The 21,556-nt window shown below is 35.2% G+C and overlaps 1 protein-coding gene across 1 annotated transcript in view; it reads left to right on the top strand.

The window, feature by feature from the left end:
* The window catches only part of KIF18A (kinesin family member 18A), a 76,286-nt gene extending 55,695 nt beyond the window's left edge, over positions 1–20,591 (top strand). Inside the window, exons 14-17 of the mRNA XM_045825468.1 lie at positions 11,164–11,605; positions 12,247–12,354; positions 17,744–17,853; positions 19,974–20,591. Coding sequence (XP_045681424.1) covers positions 11,164–11,605; positions 12,247–12,354; positions 17,744–17,853; positions 19,974–20,056 — 743 coding nt within the window. The 3' untranslated portion in view covers positions 20,057–20,591. The remainder of the gene's footprint in view (positions 1–11,163; positions 11,606–12,246; positions 12,355–17,743; positions 17,854–19,973) is intronic.
* Positions 20,592–21,556: the final 965 nt, after the last annotated feature.

The following is a 21,556-nucleotide window of genomic DNA, read 5'->3' as shown; positions in this document are numbered from 1 at the left end:
ACATTGTAATCCAGGGAAAATTGTGTTAGAATTTGGATTATTACTGATAAAAATTGTATTTTTTCTCCCATCTAATCCACAACTTTCATGCTTGCATTTAGAGTTCATTTTAAAAGTGGCTTTAATACTTGAAAGTCTTTTGAAAGGCTTTAAAACTTGGCAGTCTCAACAAAATGTTTTTGTCTGACTTCCTTTTTAACTCTCTCTCTATGGACTTACAGTAAACAAAACTTTTTGAAGCGGGAATCTCTAGCCATAATGCAGGAACAGATGAATAGAACACTAACCACTTTATTCGGAAATGCACATTTTCAGTTGTATATAAGATGCCTTAAAGCATCATATAAATATTTTAAGATGTTTCCTGAACTATTAATGGATAAGTGTTACGGAGACTAAGATTGGGTTCATGAAACAAAGCCGACCGTGGGCTTGCGCAGAGGCTCTTCTGTGTCTTCTGGCAGCCCCGGCTCTGGTGGCTTCTGGAATCCTGGTTTGAATTGTAGCACGTGATCATTTCTAACGTTATGTTATTTGATGACATAACTTGATCTGCCTACCTTTTTCCCTAAACCAGGAGTTATTAAATTTCTAGCATCATATGTGCATGTTTGCTAAGTTGTCACTTTTAAGAGAACAGGTTTATGACTTAAAAAGGCAATCGGGTACATAAAACTATTACTTCATTACTATGTGCCCTCAACTATGTGAGGTATTTATAAGCCTAAAAAATCATCTTTAATTTCAGGATAACTGTATGAGACCTTAATAAATAAAGTCATGCCAAAGTTATTTTTCATTGAACAAATTCTCTCCAGGTAGATCCCAAACTGTTCTTTAAATTTTGTGTGTATTCTGGTTAATTTGAAAATAGTAATAAAATAATATGCTGATTCTGGCCCTGGCAGGTGTTGCTCAGTTGGTGGGAGCATTGTCCTGTAAACCTAAACGTCACTCTTTCCATTCCAGGCCGAGGGACATAACCTGGATTGGGGGTTTGGGGCATGTATGGAAGGCAACCAGTTGATGTTTCTCTCTCGCATGGATGTCGCTACCTGTCTGTCTCTCTCTCTCACCCCCTTCCTCTCTCTCTAAATTGATAAACACATCCTTGGGTGAGGATTAAAAAAAAATCAGTGTATGTATTTTTTTAAAGCAATGCCTGTGCATAATTTAGAAAGCTAGCAAGTACTGTAACATTTATGGAAGTATTCCTTGACCTATTGTTACTCATTCCCAATTCTTAGTCTCCTTTTAGCTGTTTCTTCTGATTTTTTTTCTCTTCATTTCTGAATTTCAAATTTATACAGCTAATTCTTGTTTGTGCTTTTCCAACTTTAGATATTATCTGCTTATTTTTTTCCTTTGGAAGATAAAGATTTAACTCGTTAAAATTATATGGACATTTCTTCTCTTACCCTGTCTCGCCAAAACAGTTTTTCACCTTATTTAAATAAATCTCTAGAGTGTATTCAAGTAAATATTGTTCCTTGTTGAGCTAAGAAGTATTAAATTCCCTTTTCTGTATAGCTTTAAGGTTTCTGTATGTAGTGTTTACATTGTTTCCTTGTTCTCTCTTATTATACAGAAATGTATCCTCCAGTTGTTCTGGAGAATTGGTACATAGGAAGTAAAACTTTTTGGAGACAGTGCATATATGACAGTATCCTTTATTTTCTGATTATTGGCCAGGTATAGAATTCTAGGTTGGAAATAATTTTTCTAAGTACTGAGAAGATACTGCTTCTTTGACGTCTAGATGCAAGTGTTGCTGTTAACTGTTATGCTATTTTTATTCTTCATATAAGAATGAATATGCATGTGACTATTTCTCCCATGGAGATTTTAGAATCTTTCTCTTATCCTTGGCCTTCTGAAATGTAACAATGATATGCCTTGGTATTAGCCTTTTTTAAAATTTATTAGACTGAACAGCTTGTGGGCATTTCTCTCTGGAAACTTTTCTCTTTTCACATGAGAAATTTTCATATATGTAGGTATGCACATATACATACATATATACATACCCATGCATACATACATATATCTCCATACTCTTTCCATTCTATCTGTTCTTTGGAACATTTATTAACATCCTCTAATTCTATGTTCTGTCTTCTGGTATCTCTCATTTGTTCTTTCTGGGAGATGCCCAGTTTTATCTTACAACTTTTTTTCCCTTGATTTTTTTTTTTTTTGCCTTAAAATAACCAAATAGTTATTAGGAAAAGTTTCTCTCTCTTTTTTTTTTTATAATTAAGTAATTTTTTAAATTCTATTGTTCGGTTACTGTTGTTCTGCCTTTTTCCCTTGCTCATCCCAGCCCCATTCCTGACCCCCCATTGTCTGTCCCACGAGTCCTCTGTTCCTGTTCCTTTGCTTGCTTCCCCCACTTCTATCCCCATTATCCCCCTCCCCGCTCCTCTCTGGTCATTGTCAGTTTGTTCTTTATTTCCAAGTCTCTGGTTCTATTTTGCTTATTTCTGGTTCTATTTTGCTTATTTGTTCGTTTCGTTGATCACGTTCCACTTATGACTGAGATCACATGGTATTTTTCTTTCATCGCCTGGCTTATTTCACTTAGCATAATGCTCTCCAGTTCCATCCATGCTGTTGTGAAGGGTAGGAGCTCCTTTCTTTTTTCTGCTGTGTAGTGTTGTTCCATTGTGTAAATGTACCACAACTTTTTGATCCAGTCATTTACTGATGGGAACTTTAAATTTTTAAGAACTCTTTCTTGTAATTCAGTGTTTCTTTCCACTTGTTTCTGTTTCATGGAAGTAATAATTTGTCATCTCTGTGAAGACATTAATTATGATTATTCTAACATGCTCTTCTATTTCTACATGATCTACTTTGTTATTTGCCCTGTGTGTAATTACATGTTCTGATTGTAATGTAGAAAGACATACCATCAAATATCCAGTCACCCTGGTTGTGTTCTGTGTACACAGCTAAGCCTTTCAGCTAATGAGCTTTGCTCTATGGCAATCTCCAGAAACAAGAGTCAGTTTTGGAGAAGCCTAAAAAGGTCAAATACCTGGGTCTTTTTTTGTGACGGTTTATCTGAAAAGAACTCTTTGCTTTCCCATTTAGGGAAGATATAAGCACAACTACCACGGTTTTAGACAAGTAGGAAAAAATCTGTATACATTCCTGATTGAGAAATTATTTAATCCCCCTAGTATCAGCTGTGCATGTTGCCCCAAGTCTGCAACTTCTTCAGAGATTAAAGCCTTACGTCTTTTAAAAGGGTGATAAAGGAGTAGTCCCCTGGAAGTGTAGGTGATGGTAATAGGGTCAGGCAGCCCCAGCTACTTCCTTGTACAGACTTTCAACTTATTCTCCAAATGTAGCTCCACCCTGTGCTCTTAGAAACAACCTTATGCCTCCAAGTCCTAAGACTTTCTGAGGCTTTATAAAGCTGGGGTGGGGGCGGGGGTTCTTGGCTTCTGTCCTCCCACCCCAGATCAGATGTTTCTTTATAAAAATATACTTTGATGTAAGCAGCATATATTTTAAAAGTAATCAAATGTTTTTAAAAATTTAAAATTACTCAGAATTTTTCCAGCCATAACGTATGCTAATATTTTAATGGAACATGCCAGTATTTACTTCTGCACTGTTTTCTTTGATTCACCTTTTTTTTGCTTGCAGGGTCTGTATTGATTTGTATTTGGTGGCTTTTTTGGTTGTTTGTTGTTGTTTTTTTTTGTTTTTTTTTGTTTTTTTTTGTTTTTCAAAATTGACAGCATGCTATATATAAAACTTATATACTACTTCATTTAAATGAACATTTCCCCTATCATCAAATCTATAAAATAAGTGTAATTGTGAATGTTCCATATTTTATTTAGCCATTATCCTAATTGATTTAATTCTCCCTGTGGTAGGGACTCATCATTGTGTGGTGGAGAACATGGCACCTGGATTGTTAGGAATTCTAGCCTGAGTTTGTATGTCAGCTCTGCCATTCTTTTACATTATCCTCCTTGTAGTGATCCAGTGAGCTTCCTCTGTACTTATTATAAGTATGCTTTTGCTGCTAACTTTCTGAGAATCAAATCAAAATTAATGTTCAGAAACAGAGGGAAGGTGCATTTCTTTTCATGGATCTAACAGCCCAGGGACTGTAGAAGAGGCACCAGAGCCACAGGTAGACTTAGCTAGTAACTGCCTCTTTGCCCAGGAGGTTTTTATCCACGCATGGTGTGGTCGTCAGTGCTGGGAGCAAGGCCCCCAGTGAGCACTTTCTGTCCAGTGCTCCTTTCTACACTGAGCCAGCTGGGCCAGGACTGAATCTTGGGCCTCTTTCTGCTACTGCTAGTATTCAGATGTTGACATTTTGCTGTATCCCATAGCCTTTCCCACCCTTTCTCCTCCTACCCCATCTGCTGCCCTACCCCTGTTCCTAATTTAAGGGACTGTAGTAACATTCTGCTGGTGTCTTTTACTAACTCCCAGGGATAACATTTAAGGATGAAATGGGGGGATATTGTAAGTTATTCTCCATGCCATCCTTTATTCCAGTTCTAGGTACGCAATGTCCTTTACAATGTTGTCAGGTGTGCAGATGATACCCTTCCTTTATGACCAACACAAGGGCAAGTTTTCTCCTGTATCTACTGTATGGTTATTTTAAAGGGAATCTGGAAAGGGAGTGAGATGCCTCTACTCAGGTTGCCAACTTGGCTAAAATTGTTTGTCCTTTTCATCATTTACCTTCGTATTTCTTCTCGTACTATAGATATTTGAAAACAAGACAAATACGGTGAAGCCAACCAAGTACTAGTTCTCCTAGTGAGAAATTCTTCAAGTTTTCAGTGCCTTTCTATCTTTCTCCCCCATCAAAAAGAAAAGGACCTAATACTATGTATATCATATTATTTGATCCAAACATGCATTACAGGACAACATTTTGCATTTTCAGGATTCACTGTATATACAGGGTCCAGCAAAAAGTAATGTGTGGTTGGTAGGGTAATAATATGGGTGTAATAATTTATAGTTTCAGTTTGCACTCTTCACCTAAAATGTCATATGGTGTGCTTAAGTGTGATGTTGTTACAGAATTACATGCTTATGACAGAATTACATGCTTATGATTTTATAATAAAAGATTTTATAGTAACAAAGGATGTTATTTGTGCCAGATCATGTGTGTGTGTTGATTCCTTTTTAAGGAATTGTATGCAATAATTAACATGGTTTGAGAGGTGGAGCAGTCAGTTCTTGTTTATGAAGTCATAGTATGTCTGTGTCTGGAATGGGCGATAAATCTGTGTCACTTGTGTGAGGATGTCTAGAGATGAATTTGCAGAGAATGTAGAGCGCCTGACCTAAAAGGAGATGCTCTTTCCATACCATCCTATTAATTTAAATCATCCCCTCACATTGTCCTTTGCGAAACTTCCTAGTAGCCGAAGTCCAGTTTCATTAACTTTACTTCTGTTTGCCACGCTTGTACTGGAACCATTTTCTACATAGCCCCACTCTTTCCTTTGCTATCCCAGCATGATAATGATACCCATCCTCTCTAAATTAGAAATCATTCTCAAGCCCCAGAGGGTGTCTGCTGCCTCGAGTCCATGAGCATCCAAACGAGAGAGGGAAGAAAGCAGATGTCAAGGCACCTGCATACACATAGATTAGAGCGCCTCATAGCAGATGAGGCCTCAGCCTGTTGAGTGGGGGTGGGGAAAAGGAATGGCAGTAACAAGAGAACACCAAGTTTAAGGTAATGACACTTAGGACCTTTTGAACTCTTCTGTAATTATGCCTGTGGAAATGGTTCATGGCTTCATGGAAAGCGGTCAATTTCTATTGAGTAAGTTGTATAAAATAATATATACTCTTCCTTTGTGTGAACTTTCTTCGTTGTTCCTGATTGTTGGACAGCTAATCACATCTGTGTTTATGTGGCATTGGATATGTTCTGGACTTTGTATGGTTTTTAACTGATTATTTGATTAAAACACCCTTTCCACCTCTCTCCACCACTACTGCTGCCACTGTAATCCAAGCTCGTTATTTCTCCCCTGAGCTAGAGTAATACCCTTATTACCGATTTTCCTGTTTTCTCTCTTGCACTTTCATATTCTTTTCCCCACACAGTGAGCAAAGCAATCTTTCTTAAAAACATAAATCAGGTCACATTATGTTCATGCTTAAAATCCTCTACACATAACCCTTTGCACTTGGAATAAATCCAAACCCTTATCTTGTTCACAAACCCTAACACAACATGGCCGTTTCTCAGTTCTCCTTTCCCTGTAATTCACTGTCTTCTCTCTTCCTCTTGAGCTCAGCAGAGTTATTTAGCCCTTGCTGTTTCCTCTGCCTCTTTTCCAGATCACTGTAGGGCTGGCTTCTCCATAGCCATTCAAGTCTTAGATCACATATTCTGCCCCTTAGAATCACCTTCCCTGCTCATTATAATTAACACCTTTCCTATTTCCCATCAGTCTCTGTTCTATTTCACTGTTTTATTGCCTTTACAATTCATTTGCCATAATTATCTTACTTTATTAAGAGAATTTCTTTTTCTGCCTTCTCCCCTCAAAAAATGTAAATTCTTAACTGTCTAATTTTCTGCTGTCTTCTTAGTACCTAGAAAAGGTCAGAAACATGTCTGGTGCTTAATACCAGGTAGATGAACACAACAGTGAATTTTTTTTTATGTAGATTCAGCACTCTTAAATTGTTTCTCTTACATCATAGCTGACTACACTTTTTTCTTTCATAAATAAAATAAACATTTATTCTGGATTGTAAATAGTAATAGTGACTTCTTTAAAATATCTTAACATTTATGGTTATTATTATTTAGACACACATTTCAACAAGTCATACTCACATCCCTGAGTCATACCCATTTCGGGGCAGTAGAAAGGCAGTAGATCTACAGTATCCTGGAGAGTTAAAGGCCCAAAAGGTGGTCTTGAAATAGGAAACTTTTTCAGATCACAAGATACATTTCTACCTACTACCTCCTACACTCAGATATATGATGCTGTGGGCTGGTTCCTCAGGTGGAGAGAAGACTTGCTGTCTTTCCAAGGGGCTGCCAGTCTTTCCTATTCAAATTAATGAGAGCCTACCTTATAACAATTCATTTTTAATTTTTATCCCCTCCTGCAAAGCACACGTATTGGTGAGATATTTCATAGACTAATATCAACTATTCATCTCCCTTGTTCTGAAAATCGTAACTATGTGATTTCTAATTTTATGGGGGCTTTTTAAAGGAATTATAGTCAGCTTCCTAGTCCTTCTGTATCATTTCCACTCTGTAGACTCAAGAATTAAAGAATCTTGTTAGATAGTATTTTCCCAGGCTGAATCAGAGGAAACTACAACTGGCCCAAGCCTGCTCTTCTGGAAAGTTACTGTATATCCTCTAATGGAAAAGTACAGCTTATCTCTTTTATAGACCTAAGGCTAGCATATTCAATGATTATTATAGCATATTAAAATATACAGTAAAATATATCATACCCAACACTCTCCAGTTTGCCATACTCACCTAAAGTACTCCATTACCTAATGAGATAGAGGAGAAAATATTTATATATTTTGTAAATCATATTCAAGGTAAAATATCAGTTGTTTATTGTGTTCTTATTTCCATGGATAAGTAGAGTCATTATCCCTTTATAGTAACAGTGGATGTACTATTCAGTTTTTATTTACATCTTTACTTTTTTTTTTTTAAGATTTTATTCATCTGTTTTTAGACAGAGGCAAATGGAGGGAGAAAGAGAGGGAGAAAAACATTCATGTGTTGTTGCCTCTCTCCTGCCCCCCAGTGGGGACCTGGCCTGCAACCCAGGCATGTGCCCTGACTGGGGATCAAACCAGTGGTCCTTTGGTTCTCAGGCAGGTGCTGAATCCACTGAGCCACACCAGCCAGGGCTTTAAATCTTATTTTTGCTCTGGTTATCCCCTGAATCTTTTTTAACAACTAGTCAACCTATGTCATTCTGAATTAACTATGTATTTTCTTCTTGTTATTTTATCTGTATTAAATAATTGAAGAAATAAAAATAAAGGAACCGCCTGTATTTGTATTTTGCATGTGCTGTATGTCTGTGACATTTTTTCTTCCCGGCCAATAAAACAATGGCATGTGAATCCACATTACATACCCCATTTCCATGTTTCTCCTTTAAGTTACTGTATCCTCCTGGGACACCAGAATTATAGTTAAAGATATATCATTGTAACGTGACAGTGTTTCTCACTGACAGTTGTTACTCAGTTTGATCATATCAGAACTTGATGTTCAGTGTGTTTTTACATTATCCCAGAGAACAGGTAGATAATTCATCAGTGTCTCATAGAAGTCCCCCTGCACCCCCATTTTCATGTTCTTTATAAGCAGTAGGGGGGAAATGGTCTACCGTCATGGAAATTTGCCCAGTGCCATTCCAGAGATTATCCCTGTCTACATATGTGAAAGAAAAGTAGTGACTGTGGGTAATCCTTGTCCCTTGAGATTCCATGTTTCATTGCCTTCTAAGTTAAATAACTCTGACATGTGCCTGCTTTGGCTTATATTCCAGTTTATCATCAGCCTTGATAAACTGGAGATCTGATAAGCTGAAAGGGAGACATTGTTTTAAATATAGTCTTACCTGTGAGTTAAGTATTGGTGGGATACTGGAAAGTTAGTTACAACATTCCACTGTGAAGTAGTAATTCTAACAGTTAAAGCATATTTACATTTCTAGAGCATTTCTTTGAACATTAAATCTTTTATAGATATTAACTAATCCTAGAAAACACCCTATACATTAAAAGGTAGTATTTCCTTTTGGGTGGGTGGGTATTAATGCCCACACTGCTTAAATGAGTTGCCCAAGGTCACTCAGCGAGTCATTGGCAAAGCCAGAAATAGAATCCAAGTCTCCTGACTCCCAATTCAGTTCTCTATCCTTGATATAGTTTTCTATCCTCTATATACCCCTGCTGCCTCTCATGGGAAAAGAAGTTAATCTTCCAGCTATTAATAGCCACCAAATTGGTGGTAGCAGCACAGTGGAGAAAAGTAACTGTCTTTATACTGCAGCATTAGTATAAAAATATCTGGTAATGGAAAATTTGACAAATGTCATGTTAAAGGGAGTGGAAAATTATTTTAAGATCTGGATCTCATTTATCTAGTTCTCAGAAAAGTAAAATTTCTTAGTAGAACAGGATCATATTTTTTCTTCCTGTTTTTAAATTGTATTTCCTAGAGGGTAATTGTCAACCGAGCCATAGCAGAGGCCACTGTCAACTAACTTAATAATCCATGTGCTGTTGGTGATTGCCATACGTGTGCTTTCTTGCTTGGTCGAAAGTTTCCGTTGCTCTGTTGAACTGTATATAACACTTATTTTATTCAGCTTTCAGTGTTTTTAATATTATATCATAAAGCATATGCAAAGTCAGTTGGGAGATTTACTGCATGATTTGAAAACATGGGCAGAAACACATATAATATTGATAGTTTCTTCCCGAACGATATACTCCAGGCAAAGTTATGTTGTGTCAGGTGCCATGAAGTTCAGCAGAATGAAATAGGCAGAGCAGAAAACAATAGTTAATTAAATATAAGATAAGCATATTGAAGCAGGTCAAGTTAATTGTTATGTATGTAACCAAATCATTACTTTGTGCATTAAACAGTGGTGTTTGGGTGGTATTAAGTACTTTAGTATGATGGGAATTCAACACTTAAGTTCAAACAAAACAGTTTTTCTCTTAATTTTGGACGAACAAACAAGAATTCTACTAAAAATCTCTGGATATTATGTTTCTGTTTGAATATTACTATGTGTTTAATTATAAGAATGGCAGGATCAGAATTATGTTTTAACTATGTAAATGTAACAGAGGCGGGATTGGTGGAGATTGGGGAATACAAGGAAAAGTTTAAAAATTCTGGTTATTTGAGACCCAGGTGACTGAGAAGGCAGTGGCAAGAGGATAATTAGAAATAAGATAGTGTAGAGTAAGAAAACTAGAAGATCAAATACATATCCCTAGGGAAACATATACATTTACTGAGTGGAGAAAAAAGAAGGTAAAAGATGCTTGAGAGGAAGTAGGGAAATCACTTTGAAAAGCTACAGAGTTGTAGCTAAGAAAAGTTTATTAAACTTGGTAATTTGACATTTGGGAGACTTGCTTTTATAGAGAGATAATGGTCAAGTAAGAGTATTCTAAATTCTTCAAATTAGGTTTATTTAGCTTTGGTATTAATCTAATTTTTGCAAACTTATGAATTATGTATGGTTACAGGAAACAAATCAATCTATCAGAATGCTTAATTTACTATATATGCATATTATAAGATGCAGTTCTTTCATTCATCTTCGATTTTATTCGCTATTGGCATTCTTGTTACCTTAGAATAGAGGTTCACTCGATTAGTAATGAACTAGTGATATTTTACAATAGAACAAGTTAAAAATCTCTATGCCCAGAAATGTTGATACTTTTTGTTATGTTAAACCAAATCAAACATGAAAGCTGGAAGTTGCTTGCAAATGTTACTGTAATTGTTTGGAAATTTGTTTTCATCATTACTCAATATCTTGAGATAGCTATATTTATAAATTAATATTTATATTAGCCATTTATTATTTGTTTTAATAGAATCTCTTTATAAAGTTATTGACAATAAATGATTTATATTCCTTTCCAACTTACTTATTTTCTCTTAAATTTTTATCATTTGGCAGAAAATGTACTTTATAATCAATGTTATTTTTTTTTAACTGATAGGATTATTGGAAAACTATTTACACAATGCAATATACAAATCATGCATCATAGGAATGTATACTTGAGACCTATTTAATCTTATTAACCAATGTCACCCCGATAAATTTAAATAAAAATTGCCCTGGCTGGTGTAGCTTAGTGGATTGAGCATGGCCTGCGAACCAAAGGGTCGCTGATTCAATTCCCAGTCAGGGCACATGCCTGGGTTGCAGGCCAGATCCCCAGTTAGGGGCACACAAGAAGCAGCCACAAACTGATGTTTCTCTCCCTCTCTTTCTCCTTCCCTTCCCCTCTGTTTAAAAATAAATAAATAAAATCTTTTTAAAAAATAAAAAAATTAAATAACTATTTAGCAACATTATTAAACTTCTTTTTAATTTTGTCAAACAGGCACATCTTCAAGTGAATCTAATCTTCTTAATATTTCTTCACCAAAAAGAACTCGAAGAAAACTAATGCCTTCCCCCTTGAAAGCAGAGCGTACCCAAAAGTCTGCACTTTCTGAAAGTGTGCAGCTCAATGATTCTTTCAGCAAAGAACTTCAACCTATTGTGTATACCCCAGAAGACTGTAGAAAAACTTTGCAAAATCCACCTACAGTGAACTTATTAAAACCATTATCTAATACTATGAGTTGCCAGGCCATTAGCTCAAATACAAACAGTGACAGTTCTCTGAAAATGGCATGTGAAGTAGATATCCCTGTCTGCAGAAAAAAAGAATACAGACGGGAGGATTTGAACTCTACATTTACTATGTGTGAAGACACCAAGATAGTGAACAGTAAATTACCTGAGCAACAATCAGTACCAAACAACAACATTGTACAAAGGTATGAAAAAGAGTATTTGTCCATTCTTTTTTTTGATAGCCCTTAAACTGTTTGCTTTCTTTTTCTTTAGCTATATTTGAAGTGTATTTTATAGATCAATTTAAAGTCTTCAATTTGATATCTTAAGTTGTCTGACCTTTGTTAGTCTAGAAGAGACCTTAAGATACATTTAGTTTGCTCTTCATACTAAAGTCGGATGTTACAAGCCATTATTGGAAGATCACCATGTTATTATTCACTAATATCTTCAATAAAGAAAATTTCACTTTCCACTGATGTTTAGCAAACTTCTACTTACTCTGAAGTAGTCATATGTCTAAGGTATGGCTGACTGGATGTCATCCAAGCAGACATGTTCTTCTCATTTCATCTGTATGTATTGTCACTGCTGATCTAAATATGGGGAGAACAATACCTTCCTCACCTTTCCATGCTGTTGGGAATGCAGGAATTTCCTGATAGCAACTCTACAGTGTAAAAATGAGAAAACAAAATTCCAGAATAAGCAAGGGAAGTTTTATAGTACTGTATAATATTTCCCTTTATCTTTTACTATGGAGTGGTATTCCAATCATATAAGTGTGTACCCTTTTTGCATAGTACAAATCAAAATTGCTTTCTATTTTTTATTTATTATACAGGCTTGCCCCTTCCTCGTTCTCCACTAAGCACCCTCTGCCTGTACGAAGCATAGTGCCATCCTACATGGCCATGACCGCTGCTGCCAAACGGAAACGGAAACTAGCAAGGTACGATCAAACGTGAACTGGGTCAGTCTGTGTTGTTACATAAGCTTATCTTTAGGCTTTGTTTCCTACAGTTCTTTTTATTTCTTATAATTAAACTATCAATTCATGTTTAAGCATACCTGTAATAACTTGCTCTGGATGTGACCCTGGATTTATATTATCAAAGGGAGATCTTGATAAAGCCCCAGTATTTCTCTTGATATTTGCATACAGTATTCCATATTTCACATTTCAGGTTTTTGAAAATAAATTTAAAAATCTTACGGGCTTCAAAAATGTCACTTAATTTTAACTCTTCTTTTTGTGATAATTTTATTCATTTGGTATTTTTCCTTTTAGACATTAGTGATATTTAATCAGTCCTAAAATTATATTATTTTAATGCTTTTGATATATGACTAAAATGTAATGAGTGAAGAGACTTCTGGCTATGATGCTATAGCAGGTATCAGATGAAGCTGTCCATCAAGAAAAATTATAAAAGTTGATGAAATAACAACTAACAGCTGCTTGAAGGCACTGGAGAACAACCAAGACAACCAGGATTTGAAGGTCTCAGGCACCAGCAAAGAGGGAAAACAAGCTATAGAGAGTCAGACCTTCTCTGTCTCTTTTTTTGTCGTCCATGGCATTATGTTCAGAGACCACGCATAAAATGGAAGCCTAGAGTGTATCAGCAGTCTCACTGAGCTAGAGAAGCAGAGTCATTCTCTGTAGCTTTCTGCCCTTCAGATATTTATTTGCCAAGTTCTAACCTCTATGGAATAAGAGTTCAAGAAACCAAGCTGGACGTAGCTGCTAAGAGACTAACATATCAAGCAGAACTGGCACATGCTCATGGGACTTGGGCACACAAATTCTCATTCAGGGGTCACCATGGAGAAAGGGCCCTGTTAAGCACCCAGGATTTTTTATGTGAGACCCCTGATGGCCGATGGTCCAGGGGTAGGGCAAACTGGAAATAGACCAGTTCTTGAAAACTTGAAACAGACCTCAAACCAACTCCATCCCTTTTCGGATCAAGGTGATCTATCTATGTTCTGCCTGCTTGCCAGGAGAAAATAATTTCTGGAAGAATATACCATCCAGAGCCTCTACAGTTTTTCATACACTGTGTTTAGTACTCAAACAAAAATTACAAAGTATGCCAGGAAACAGGGCTGAATGACTGAAAATCAAGAGAAAGAAACAAATGAGAGAGGGAGTGGTCTGTAAGTGATGCAGGTATTGAGATGATCAGATAAGGACTTAAAAATTTTAACTGTGATTAAGAAGAAGTTGAACAAAATAGATGATACTTTCCCAAAGAACTAGATTCTATTAAAATGAATTAAATGTATATTCTAAAACTGAAGAAATATAATTTACTGAAATTAAGAACTCAGTCAATTATTTTAACAGATTAGGCACAGAAGACAGTTTAGTGAACTGGAAGACAGATGGATACAAAAATATGTAAGCCTATGTGCAAAAGGACAAAAAAGGAAAATATGGAGAAGACTGAAAGAGAAATATGAAGCACAATGAAAAATATGGGACACAATTAAAAAGAAATATGAGACACATGTATGTATTTTGAGTCCCAGGAAGAAATTTAGAAAGGAGGGTAAATCAGTATTTGAGAGGATGTTGGCGAACACTTTCCTAAAACTGACAAAAGTTAAAACACATATTCAAGAAACACTGCAAACCACAAGAAGCAGTAGTATAAAGAGCAATCCCACACCTAAAATTCAAAACAGAAAAATCATAAATATACTGTTACATGACATGAAGTCTGTCACACATAGTCTTTGTATCCTGCAACATCAAATGCAATGATGAGATACAGTGAATGGTTATATTGTAAAATGGATCTGACTTACTCTTCCCCTCCCTTTTTTTGACATGTGCTTATGCGGAGAAAGAGTGTGATGTAAGATCTTGAGACAGCTCTTTGTAAATTTCTCATTTTCCACCATGGCCCTGTCTCATCTGAGCTAGTGTGAACAAATTCACAATGAGCCTGTTTAGTTGTGCCTCACAGTGTCATCTCACAGGTGCATTTAGCGTCTGTCCTTTCCCCTCCGACCGAAGTACAGCAGATCTTTGGAGTATGTACATTAAAACTTCATAGACCGATTTTTTTCCTGAATATCTCCCATTGTTCATGCCATTTAAAATTTTGTGGTCTGCTATGGCACAGATTTGTGCAGCTCATCTGGCTCATGTTTGGGCATCAGTCACTGTCACCTACGTCGTTCATCTCGTCACTCATTTTCACCATGTCCATTGCGTTATTCTTTCAGTAAATTAGTGTTGGTGACTCTTCTGGTGATTCATTTCTGGTAGTATTCTCTGTTGTGTTAACTAAGATATAGCAAAGGTTTATAGCTAATAATAATTTTTAAATGGAAACAGTCATTATCAAAATCAAATGTCCAGATATGTAAATGTCCATTTGTAGTAGTTTTAGATGAGTTAAATGGCTTTCACATGAGCAACTAATATTGTGAAATAATATTAAAGGACATATAAAGAAAGTAAGATTTTTCATAGCCTATTAATTGCTCTATTACATTCCCTCTGGTACCAATAATTAGATCCTGCCATTAACTATGGTTAAAAGAGATTAATGCTAGAAATGTACATAATTACTTTTTTTTTAATCTTCCTTTCCCAATTAAATCTATATGAACTTGAAAGTAATAAAGTCTGGTATTTTCCACTTAACAGCTTTATGTACATGTTGAAGTGTGTTTATATTCTAACATGGTTTTTTGAAGTAAAGAAGAGAAGGCTCCATGTATGTAGTTATTTTATTTTGTATCAGTTTTTCTCTCTGAAAAAGATATATTACAGTCCAAAAGCACTGGATATTCAAAAAACCTACCAACCTATATTTTTTTACTTAGTAGCTAAATTAAGAATATTAGATTTTTAATTCTTTCAATTTATTCAGTATCACTGTAGCACACTTTTTAAATTGATTTTTAAAGAGAGAGAGGAAGAGGGGGTAGGGAGAGAAACATCTATTTGTTGTTCCACTCATTAATGCATTCATTAGTTGACTCTGTTGATTCTGACCAGGGATCGAACCTGCAACCTTGACATACAGGAACAACGCTCTAACCGAGCTACCCAGCCAGGGCCTGTAGCGGACTGTTTTAACTAAATTAACCAGTGTATCAGAGATACAAATACAATGTATACATATGTAAAATTTTACTTATAAGTTATATTAAGAGTTTTGGGGTTTTGTTGCTTTGTGTTTATTTCATTGGTTTTGTTTATTTGTTTGTTTCACAGTCTTTGTTAGCATCCAGAAATAGTCTCACACCTTGCCGAACATTTTTGGTTTATTTTAAAAGATGTCTAATATTTCAACTAAAAATTATTTCAACTGAAAGAATATGGGATGCATTATGCCCATTAAGCAGTAGCATTCTTCCTATGTAAGGGAACAGAAGGTTAAATGCTAACTTTTATTAATGGTTATGGAAGTATATTAGAACACAACTAGAAGACTCTTTAACTTCTCAGTATAATTTCTCACATAATTGAATTTGGAATCATACCGATTTTAGGGTGTTTTATTTAATTTTATGATCTAACATAAATTAATACATAAATGTTAAACATTGTATCCATGGGCTATTTTATCTAATCCTAAAAATGTTTTAGTATATTTTACTTATGCATAAATATACAACTTATTTTATTAGGCTTTGATTTCATTCCTAGAAATACAAATTTTTTTGAAATAGATTTATACAAAACCTTAATTTTTCAAGTAAAAGTCTATGAGTAAAAACAAAGATTCCAAAACTAACTGCAGGGAAGAATCATACCATAAAATAATAAAGACAATTATAAGCTAAATTGTAAGGAAAGACAGCACTATCATAATGAACCAATGACATTGATCTTTATACTTGAAATAAAATCACCAAATGACCCAAAAAAAAGAATTTTTGCCTTAGACAAGTTATGTACATATTACCAGAAAAAAGGTGTTTAATATCCTTTTGGAGAATTATGGGAAACTAGTTTAACACCTACTTTAGGGATTGAAAATTTCTACAACTGAATTTGTTTACTTTCATAAAACTAGTACTACTTTGTAACCATTTTGGGTAGATATCATTTGCATTCTTGAATGGAATAGGCAAAATCGCTATTAAGAACACTATAATCATTGTAAAAGCTTTAGAAAAATAAGGTACATTGGGCGAGTTATTTTTCATAGCATTCACTGTGCTCGTGCCTATTTTCCTTCACTGATATATTAAATTGTCATTTCTGACTACTTTAAATGAACATGCAACTAACCCATCTTCTCCCTGTTCCATAAACAGACACCCACATCAGTGTACCACACGGTTAGAATTGTCAGAAGAGCAAGTTGTTGCTGTAAAAGGGAAGCCTCCAATTGTTAATCTGACCATCAAATTAATATCAGCTTGTATAAATCTTTATGAGCCAACAATTCCCTAAAATTAGCTTATTTGAATAAGCTAATTTTTTTGTTAAAACTTGATCCTCTTTAGGTCTTCAAAGATTAGGATTGCTCTTTTCCCAGGCTCAGATCAAACTCATCGCATCCACAGAATATTTTGTGTTTCTTTCTTCTTCTAAACTCAGGAACCTATAGCTTCTTATAGTTTGAAAACCTGTGGCACTGTTTTTAACTTTGTCTTGTTTAATTTTATGTATTTGTGTTATTTAACCCCCTCCCCACCATATATCCATTATATAAGTTTTCAGGGCAGGAGTTGTTTGTACCTTACTTATTTATATGTCCTGTAATATGAAGCCATTAATAGGTGTGTAATGTGTCAGTTCAAAATTGAGTTGTTTGACCCATTAATAACATGAAATTGATATAAATTTTTGAAGATTAAACAAATTAAAATAGGTCATTCTTTTCATTTCAGCTTCTATAATTGCAATAATCAGAGAGACTTTCAGGCTGTTACAGTGTTTTGAGTTCAAAACAAGATTTCCAAACAATCTCACTTGTTTATATTCCCAAGATCAGGGTTCTTGCTCCACATTTGTAGTATGGAGCCCATACTTTCACCTCCTGTAGTGTGCTCCGTATCACTGCACTTTGAATAGCAGTGCTTGCTGGGATTCCAGCAGAGCCCCCAGGAAATGTTGCGTGAACAAAGTTGTTACATGCACCTACAATCAAAATCTCTGATTTTGAATAAACATTAAAATCATACAAAGCTAAATTTCCTAATGGGCCAAAAATGTATTTAGTACATCTGGTTACTCCTATGGGATTTTACAACTTAGTATTTAGTATTTTACTTTTTCTTGAGTCTTTATTGCATGTAAGAATATGTATTAGAACTTAGAACTACAAAACATACTTAACTAAAATAAAAATTTTCCTCTCAAGTTCTGCATCAAATACTTTGTTAACTGCTGAGGAAACTTCTGGACTTGCCAAACGTGTTCGACAAGATAATTCAAGCGATAAGCTCTTACAAGAAAATGGACCAGCAGTCGGTATGTCTGAGCTTTTACTCTGATATTTAATAACATGATTACCTAACACAGGTGCAATACATTACATTTTTATAGTGTTTTCATAAGAATCTCCTTTTATCTAGTCATCACCTTTATTACATGGTAAATGTGATTATCCATGTCACAGATAAGAAAACTTAAGACACAAAATTGAAAACACTTACCTAAGACCACACAGGTGCTTCACAGTGGGGCCATAACTGAGAACTGCATCTCTGATGCTATATTCTGCACCCCCTTTGTTATCCATACTGCTTCATATGGCAGAAGAAGTGGTAAATAATTTAACTAATAATTGAAATAAATAGCTAAATGTACTCTTTAATAGGTTAGTGATTAAATAGATTTTGCCGATAAACTATATCTACTTGAAATTTTTTCATTAGCCTATTATTTTTAATAATATGGCTTCTGACTCATTTGTACAATTATAGCCAGGCTCCATTCTGTATGTAGTTACAATCACATTGTAACTCCCAATTAGCAAGTTGAGAAAGATGCTTTTGGGGGTGACTACACTTAGTTACATACCAGAACTGACATGAGCTCACATCAGCACAACCACATCTTCCATAAAACTAGAGGTATATAGTGTCAGGCAGTTTCTAGACTTTGGTGTCCAGACTTCTTTTTTGTTGGCACTATAGTTCCTAAGACTTCATTCAGAAAGTATTTAATTACTACACATTCACTGTGTGCTAGGTTCTGTAATGAATACAGGAATCATTAAGATTTTTGTTTGGTTTCTTCTCTAAAGGAACTTAAAATTCTAGCACTTGGAATTTAAAGGGGTTTATGAGATCATGAGTGTTTCTAAGAAAACATGAAAATTGTTACTTTTTTTCTGTTGATGCTCTTTCATTACAGTAATATAAAATTTCTCAATGGCTTTGCCAAACTATACTGATAAATCCTTATTTCTTGTGGTAGCCAGGGGCTCTTGTTTACCTTAGGTTCAATGGAAATGTTTTTGTGCAAATTTAAAACTCAGTAAAGCCCTGGAAAGTAAAATTTACTCTGATTTTGGTTTAACATGCCATATTTAATAATGCTTAACAATGTGTATATGCAGTTGGTTTAAATACATACTGCCTAATGGGTCCCCTTAAAAAAATTCTTTAAGTAGTCATGATTCTACAATATAACAAGTTTATGATAAGTCTAAATAATAAATATTTGGTTTTCTAATATGCTTATTTTCTAATGTTAGTGTAAAATGCATCAAATGTCTCATGTGTAAAAAAGATGAATGGAGAAAAAGGTAGGAGATGATACTAAACTACAGTGCTTGCCAAAGAGGAAAGAGCTACAGCTAAGTTAAAATGTGATGTGTTAAGGATAATAGAGCACTTAGGAAGAGATTAATTTAGGGGAGATAATAATTTGGGTACATTAAGGTATCCAAGTGAGACGTGACTACACATCAGGAATTACTGGAAAAGTAAGAGAACTATGACTGGCTTCCTTAGAATATATTTAACTGAATTCTCTAATATTGACAATTAAAAAACAAAGGAGCCTAAGTGGAAAAGGAGGTAACTACTGTTTACTGCTCAGTTAGAGAAATAAGAAAGAGTGTCAAGAGAGTATGTGCCCCTAAAACTAAAACTTAATGTGACCAAGCAAATGGATAAGAGAGTAGACTGGTCCATAAAAAGGATGATTGGCAGCCTATTGTGGCCCCCCATTGAGTAGAGAATCACTGTATAGGCTGATGAAGTAGCGGACATAGATCACATTTGGGAGGTGGTGGTAAACAGGCCATGGGACCAGGATCAGCACTTTAGGACATACTAGATTCAAATGATACTTATAAATTGGAAAAATATGAAAGTTTAAGAAGCCCTAGAAAGATAATCCAAAGAATGAGGAAAATTCATAATGCAAAAAAGAAACAGAACAATGCTTATAGAATTAGTCTTTCATTAGTTCAAAAAGAACAAAAGTTAAACTGCAGGTGTGTGTGTGGGCATGCACGCATGCACTACAACTTCTGCTGAAATGTGGGGAAATGGATTTCTAAAAGTAGAATGAATGGTACAAGTTCTTTTTTAATGATGCTTTTATCATACTGATCAATTTTCTTGTTTCTTCTCTAGAATATAAAAGAAGCATCCATAAAGTAAAGCCAAACATAGTCAGAAAGTTTGGAAGAAGCATTTCAAAAGGAAATCTAAGATAAGTCACTTCAAAATCGAGAGAAATTAAGTGGACCACTCTGCTTTTAAAAGGGTTTGTAACCAGTGACCTTACAGAAGCTTATTTAAAATTTTTTAAAAAGACCATCTTAAAACTAGGTTTACTGTAATAGTTTTAGCAAGCAAAAAGTGAAGTTCTTTTACTTGTGTTCTTTTGTATTCTAAGCAAATAAAAATTTTTAACAGAGAACGTTATGTTTTCAATTTCTAAAATTTTTGCTACCTTTTAAAATCCCTAAGTCACCATGGTGGTAGCTCATTTTTGTTATTCTGCAACAGGTTGGTTAGGATATTTTAGAAAACAATAGTGAGCTAAATTATCCTTACTGTTTTTTGAAAATAAGGAAAATTCAGGAGTAATAAAATTATGGCCCAGGATGTATTTGGTCTTATATTTTTTAATCATACATGTAACTTTTCTTTGCAAAAATACTTTGATGTACAAATGTACATATGTGTTCCCATAAAGTTGTTGTAAATATTATTTAAATAGTCTTCATGAATAAAATACTAATATTGTTCCATGCAACTTAGCATATTAAAGTCATAGATTTTATAATATATGTTTTTGTGTCTCATTACTACCCCTTGTACATACTTCAAACTATTTTATATAAAATGTGAATTTTGTAGATTTGTATTTCATATTACATCTAGATATATGTAGCACCAGAACAAAGTCTGAAAATAATCCATAATTTCCTTAATGGTAATGAGAAAACATTTTAATTATTCCTTTTGCAATATGAAGTACATAGAGCTACAACTTAATTATATATCCCTATTCAACTGCCTTGATTGGTCGGTTTCTCTTCTGAATACAACAGATACTGGGTTATATTCACTTTTGATTTTATGTGACTTGAGAACTGTCCCATCAAAGCAACATTCATAGATTTTACTACAGAAATGTTAATGTTGGATTATCAAGTGTTGCCCTAGACCCCACTGGTGGCAATATATAAGAACAGTATATGAGGAATAACCAACTGAACACTAACTGGAGAGAAACCTTATAATCAAGGACAAACAGAAGGAACCACTTCACCACAAGACTGGTGGGGAGTGCAGAGAAAGCCCAAGAGGGCTGGCTGGGTTCCTGGGGTGGCTGAAGTTCCAGAGCATTCTCCCTGAGACGTGTGGGGTCTAAACTCCAAGCTGGGCTCCCCAGCCTACAGCACCAGAGCAGGAAAGAAAACCAGATAACATCCTGGTTTATGAAAAGCAGCAGTTTCTATCTGCCAGGGAGCAATGGCTGGAGACACAGAGACTCTCTTAAAGTGCTAACTACAAAATTTCATTTGTAACCACTTACCTTGGATTCCAGCTGAGGGATGGCAGAGAGGACTAGAGACACTCGAAGAGAGTCAGGTTGGAGGCTCTGGAGAGAGAATTGAAGGGACAGCCTCTAGGATCCCTGTGCTGAGTCATTCCCCAGACTGCAGGAGCCATCTCTCTTAGGCAGAGCACTCCTCTCCAAGTGG

This window comes from Phyllostomus hastatus, unplaced genomic scaffold (genome assembly GCF_019186645.2).
Source record: "Phyllostomus hastatus isolate PE091 unplaced genomic scaffold, TTU_PhHast_1.1 phas_scaffold_585, whole genome shotgun sequence".
NCBI lineage: Eukaryota > Metazoa > Chordata > Mammalia > Chiroptera > Phyllostomidae > Phyllostomus > Phyllostomus hastatus.
Note: the sequence above shows the minus strand (reverse complement) of the source record. Positions and strands in the feature narration are given on the sequence as shown.